Source organism: Nyctereutes procyonoides, unplaced genomic scaffold (genome assembly GCF_905146905.1).
Source record: "Nyctereutes procyonoides isolate TBG_1078 unplaced genomic scaffold, NYPRO_anot_genome, whole genome shotgun sequence".
Classification (NCBI taxonomy): Eukaryota; Metazoa; Chordata; class Mammalia; order Carnivora; family Canidae; genus Nyctereutes; species Nyctereutes procyonoides.
In genome coordinates, this window is record NW_026575046.1 from 45,713,034 (window position 1) to 45,719,102 (window position 6,069).

The 6,069-nt window shown below is 42.1% G+C and overlaps 1 protein-coding gene across 2 annotated transcripts; it reads left to right on the forward strand.

Moving 5' to 3' along the window:
• Positions 1-854: 854 nt before the first annotated feature.
• LOC129509818 (programmed cell death protein 6-like) lies at positions 855-1,428 on the forward strand. Of its 2 annotated transcripts, XM_055325678.1 has the most exons (2): positions 855-1,016; positions 1,215-1,428. In XM_055325678.1, exons 1-2 carry the CDS (start codon positions 860-862, stop codon positions 1,397-1,399), a joined length of 342 nt encoding a protein of 113 aa, XP_055181653.1. In that variant the 5' UTR covers positions 855-859; the 3' UTR covers positions 1,400-1,428. The 2 variants fall into 2 exon arrangements, with proteins under 2 accessions (XP_055181653.1, XP_055181652.1); XM_055325677.1 differs by having other exon boundaries at positions 855-1,428.
• Positions 1,429-6,069: the final 4,641 nt, after the last annotated feature.

Genomic DNA, 6,069 nt, shown 5'->3' on the forward strand with positions numbered 1-6,069 from the left:
TTAGTAACCCAAATTCTTCACCATCTGGCTCCTGACTACTCCTAAATGTGCTGTCTAGTCACTTAGAAGCATTTTCAGTTTCCCAGATTTGTCAGATTATTTCATGCTTCTCTGCATGCTTTCCCTTATCTGTTTCTACTCTCTGGTAAATCCTATCTCTGTTCATATACAACTAGCTAGTGGATCCTAAAAACTCAACTAAGAAGTTAAATTTTCATCTTTTGTGAAAAAATTCTTGGAGGACATGTGTACTTTGACTTTTTAATCTCTAACATTTAGCCCAGTGCCCAGTATAGAGTAAGTGATCAATACCTGTTTGTAACATAAGTAAATTAAAAACCTACAGATTGTGGGCAGAAGTGCCTGGGCTTGTTGCAGCTCCATTTTTTTTTTCCAGAAATTCTGGGTAATAAATACCCTCCACCCTTCTTTTCAGTCCACATGGGTTTCTCCCCGTGTGGCTCTTCTGATGATTTTCTCAGCAAAGTGTTATCTCAGTTTGTGGACCACCAGTCAAAAGGAGTGAACTAGTCAGCTCTGACAGTTGGCAGTGCTACTGGGTAGCAATGCAGACAGAAGGAGCCCAAGCAAGCACAGGAAAATGAAAATAGATTCCTGTAATCTCTGAGGAACACAATCAATGCTTCCTTGCTTAAGTATGGACAATTCAAAAATCAAGACTGATCTTTTGGAGTCTAGAATTACAGTCCTTAGCATGAAGTCTTTACTGATACCTGGCAGCTCACACTTGATCACTTTCTTGACCATCCAGGACAATTCTGGATTTCTTTCATTCATTTTAATATCTGACTATAACAAGCATTCCCGGGAGCTCAACCCAGTGTTTCCGTCTGGGCCCATGGCTGCCTACTCATACCTCCCGGGGCCCGGGGCTGGCCCGGCTGGAGGCGCGGCGCTGCTGGACCAGAGCTTCTTGTGGAACGTTTTCCAGAGGGTTGATAAAGACAGGAGCGGGGTGATATCGGACAACGAGCTTCAGCAAGCACTCTCCAATGGCAGATGGACTCCATTTAATCCAGTGACTGTCCGCTCCATCATATCTATGTTTGACCGAGAGAACAAGGCTGGTGTGAACTTTAGTGAGTTCACTGGCGTCTGGAAGTACATCACAGATTGGCAGAATGTCTTCCGCACCTACGACAGGGACAACTCTGGGATGATCAACAAGAACGAGCTCAAGCAAGCACTCTCAGGTTTTGGGAACCGGCTCTCTGACCAGTTTCATGACATCCTTATTCGCAAGTTTGACAGACAAGGATGGGGGCAGATTGCATTTGATGACTTTATCCAGGGCTGCATTGTCTTGCAGAATTTGACAGATAATTTCAGGCATTACGATAGGGATCAAGACGGCTGGATTCAGGTGTCATATGAATAGTATCTGTCCATGGTCTTCAGCATCGTATAACCCTGGCCTTTGCACATGGCAACGTGACTTATGCAAGGATCAAAGATGCCAAATCTCCCTTTAAAGAAGTGGGATATAGATGCAGCCAGACACAGCTCTTCTTTAGATTTCATATCACTAACGTTTGGGACCGACTGTATAAATGTGGATAAGCTGATAAGATTTTTGCGAATATAATAATACTTCTAATCATTATTTACACACAGACCTTTGATTTGAGACTGTCCAGTTGTGCCATGAGGTTAGATACGATAATGTTTCAGGGTATCCTGCATGCAAAAAATTCATCATGTGTGTTTCTAGAGAACTCCAGCTCTACAGTGGAAGTACTTTTATTAGCCAATAGGAATTTAAAAATAATATGGAACTTGCACATAGGCTTTTACGTGCCTTACATTTTTAAAATGCGGTATTTGTTTGAATATGCAACATAAGCAATAAAGCACATGCACCCTCAAAAAAATATGACTACACATTTTCTGAAACTCTTTACTTACTGTCTAGTTTTCCACAGTTACATGTAAGCATTTTGTAGGTAAAAACAAACAAATAAACAAACAAAAAAAAAAAACCCACAAAAAAACATGGCATATTTCTTAACATGAGAAATGCCAGAAACTTGGAGAAGGTTAAATATTTAGAGTTTTTCTAAGAAAGAGGAGATGATTCTAGAATTTATAAACCTATTGTGTCTAAAGTAAAAAACTAGCAAAAATAATTTTGGAAGGTGATTTCTGAGTATATGAAAAGGTGGATTAGTAATCACCAGAGGCCACTTACATTCATGGAGGACAAATCATACTAAATGAAAATAACTGTCTTTTCTAAATGGTAAACTTAATTTTAATAAGAATTCATATGGGGGGCAGGGCAAGATGGCGGAAGAGTAGGGTCCCCAAGTCAGCTGTCCCCACCAACTTACGTAGATAACTTTCAAATCATCCTTAAAACCTATGAATTTGGGATTCCTGGGTGGCACAGCGGTTTGGCGCCTGCCTTTGGCCCAGAGCGTGATCCTGGAGACCCGGGATCGAATCCCACATCGGGCTCCCGGTGCATGGAGCCTGCTTCTCCCTCTGCCTATGTCTCTACCTCTCTCTCTCTCTCTCTGTGTGTGTGTGTGTATGTGACTATCATAAATAAAAAAAAAAATAATAAATAAATAAATAAAAAACCATGAATTCGGCCTGAGATTTAAAGAGAGAACAGCTGGAATGCTACAGTGAGAAGAGTTTGTGATTCTAAAAAGGTAGGAAGCCAGAAGAAAAAAAAAAATAAAAAAGAATCCAGTTGGGGAGGGGTCCCCGTGAGGAGTCGGGCTAAGGCCGGGCGGTGAGAGCCTCCAGGACAGGAAAGCCCAGTCTTGGAGAAGCAGGGACTTTAAAAATCTTCCCGGATAGAAAGGCACTTGCAGGAATCTGGTAGGATTCCAAGTGGAGCCTCCAGGCTCCCGGGGTCACTAACAGAGGAAGTGTGTCCCAGGGGAGAGCGCGCCCCCCACCCGGGGCTGAGCCCATGCCTGGCAGGGCCTCAGGAGAAACTCAGGCGGCGGCTCGGTGCAGAGGGGGCAGCATGGCCCCAGGAGCCCAATTCCAGCGGTGCAGGCACCAGATCTCAGGGTGCCAGGGGACACAGCCCAGGATCCTGTGCTTCCCCCGGGACAGGCGGAGGCAGGGAGGGCACAGGACAGTGAGGACACTCTTGCCACCGGGCACCCCCGAGCTGTGCAGATCAGAGCCCCCGCCCCCAGAGCATCCAAGCCGGTGAGGACCGGGAGCTGCGGTGGTTACTGCGGGAGCTGACTCCAGGGCTGGGGAGCTGGCTGCCGCCAATGTTGTTGTTCCTCCTGGTGTCATCCTGTGCCTGAGAGGATGGGGGTGCCAGGGAACAGGGGCCTCACAGGATAAACAGCTACCGCTGAGCCGTGCACCTGGCGGGGGGCAGGGCAGTGCCCCCAGGTGCACACACCTGGGAATCAAAACAGCAGGCCCCTCCCCCAGAAGGTGGTGGAAGAACAGGGGAAGAGCAAGTTCTCGACCAAGTAGCACTGGAAAACTCCAGGGGAAGTCAAGGGATTTACAATATATAGAACCAGAGGATACCCCTCCTTGTTTTGTTTTTGCTTTTGTTTTGTTTTTTTGTTCTTTGTTTTTTCCCCTTTTTGTTCTCTTTCTTTTATTCCTTTTTCCAGTACAACTTGTTTTTAGCCACTCTGCACTGAGCAAAATGACTAGAAAGAAGAACTCACCGCAAAAGAAAGAATCAGAAACAGTAATCTCTGGGAGAGAATTACATAATTTGGATTACAATTCGATGTCAGAAAGCCAATTCAGAAGCACATTTATAAAGCTACTGGTGGCTCTGGAAAAAAGCATAAAGTTTTCAAGAGATTTCATGACTGCACAATTTAGGTTTAATCAGGCTGAAATTAAAAATCAATTAAATGAGATGCAATCCAAACTGGATGTCCTAACAACTAGGGTTAATGAGGTAGAAGAAAGAATGAGTGACATACAAGACAAGTTGATGGAAAGGAAGGAAGCTGAGGAAGAAAGAGATAAACAATGAAAAGACCGTGAGGAAATGTTAAGGGAAATAAATGACAGCCTCAGAAGGAAAAATCTACATTGATTTGGGGTTCCAGAGGGCGCCAAAAGGGACAGAGGACCAAAAAGCATATTTGAACAAATCATAGTTGAGAACTTCCCTAATTTGGGGAGGGAAACAGGCATTCAGATCCAGGAGATAGATTCACCCCTAAAATAAAAAAAAAAAAAAAAAACCCTGCTCAACACCTCAACATTTAATATTGAAATCTGTAAATTCCAAAGATAAAGAGAAAATCCTTAAAGCAGCAAGAGTCAAGAGATCTCTAACTTATATGGGGAGAAGTATTAGATTAACAGCAGACCTCTTGGGATCCCTGGGTGGCGCAGCAGTTTGGCGCCTGCCTTTGGCCCAGGGCATGATCCTGGAGACCCGGGATCGAATCCCACATCGGGCTCCCGGTGCATGGAGCCTGCTTCTCCCTATGCCTGTGTCTCTGCCTCTCTCTCTCTCTCTGTGACTATAATAAATAAATAAATAAATAAATAAATAAATAAATAAATAAATGAATAAATGAATAAATACATACATAAATAAATACATAAATAAATAAATAAGAAAAGTATTTAAAAAAAAACACAGCAGACCTCTTCACAGAGACCTGGCAGGCCAGAAAGGGCTGGCAGGATATATTCAGGGTCTAAATGAGAAGAACATGCAACCAAGAATTCTCTATCCAGCAAGTCTCTCATTCAGAATAGAAGAAGAGATAAAGAACTTCGAAGATAGGCAGAAACTAAAAGAATATGTGACCACCAAACGAGCTCTACAGGAAATACTAAGGGGGGGCTCTGTAAAAGAAAGAAGAAGTCCAAAGAAACAATCCACAAAAACAGGAACTGAATAGGTATTATGATGGCACTAAATTCATATTTTTCAATAATAACTCTGAACGTGAATGGGCTTAATGATCCCATCAAAAGATGCAGGGTTTCAGACTGGAGAAAAAAGCAAGACCCATCTATTTGCTGTCTACAAGAGGCTTATTTTACCTAAGGATACCTACAGCCTGAAAATGAAAGGTTGGCGAACAATTTACCATTCAGGTGGTCCTCAAAAGAAAGCAGGGGTAGCAATCCTCATATCAGATAAATTAAAGTTTATCCCAAAGACTGTAGTAAGAGATGAAGAGGGACACTATATCACACTTAAAGGATCTATCCAACAAGAAGACCTAACAATCATGAATATTTATGCCACTAATGTGGGAACTGCCAGGTATATCAATCAATTAATAACCAAAGTTAAGACATACTTAGATAATAATACACTAATTAGATAATAATACAGTAATACCAGGAGAATTCAACACGGTGCTTTCTGTAAATGACAGATCTTCTAAGCACAACATTTCCAAAGAAACAAGAGTTTTAAATGATACACTGGACCAGATGGATTTCACACATATTTACAAAACTTTACATCCAAACGAAACTGAATACACATTCTTCTCAAGTGCACATGGAAATTTACCAGAATAGACCACATACGGGGTCACAAATCAGGCAGGCCTCCCAATACCAAAAGATTGGGAATGTCCCCTGTATATTTTCAGACCATAAAGCTTTGAAATTAGAACTCCATCTCAAGAAGAAATTTGGGAGAAATCCGAACACGTGGAGGTTAAAGAGCAACATGCTAAAAGATGAAAGGGTCAACCAGGAAATTAGAGAAGAACTAAAAAGATTCATGGAAAGTAATGAGAATGAAGATACAACCATTCAAAATCTTTGGGATACAGCAAAAGCAGTCCTGAGGGGGAAATACATCGCAATACAAGCATCCCTCAAAAAATTGGAAAAAACTCAAATAAAAAAGCTAACCTTGCACCTAAAGGAACCTGAGAAAGAACAGCAAATAAAACCTACACCAAGCAGAAGAAGGGAGATAATAAAGATTCGAGCAGAACTCAATGAAATAGAGACCAGAAGAACTGTGGAACAGATCAACAAAACCAGGTGTTGGTTCTTTGAAAGAATTAATAAGTTAGATAAGCCATAATCCAGCCTTATTAAAAACAAAAGAGAAAAGAC

Excerpts from the sequence above, each read along its gene's own strand:
- LOC129509818 (XM_055325677.1), top strand. The coding sequence starts at position 860 with ATGGCTGCCTACTCATACCTCCCGGGGCCCGGGGCTGGCCCGGCTGGA.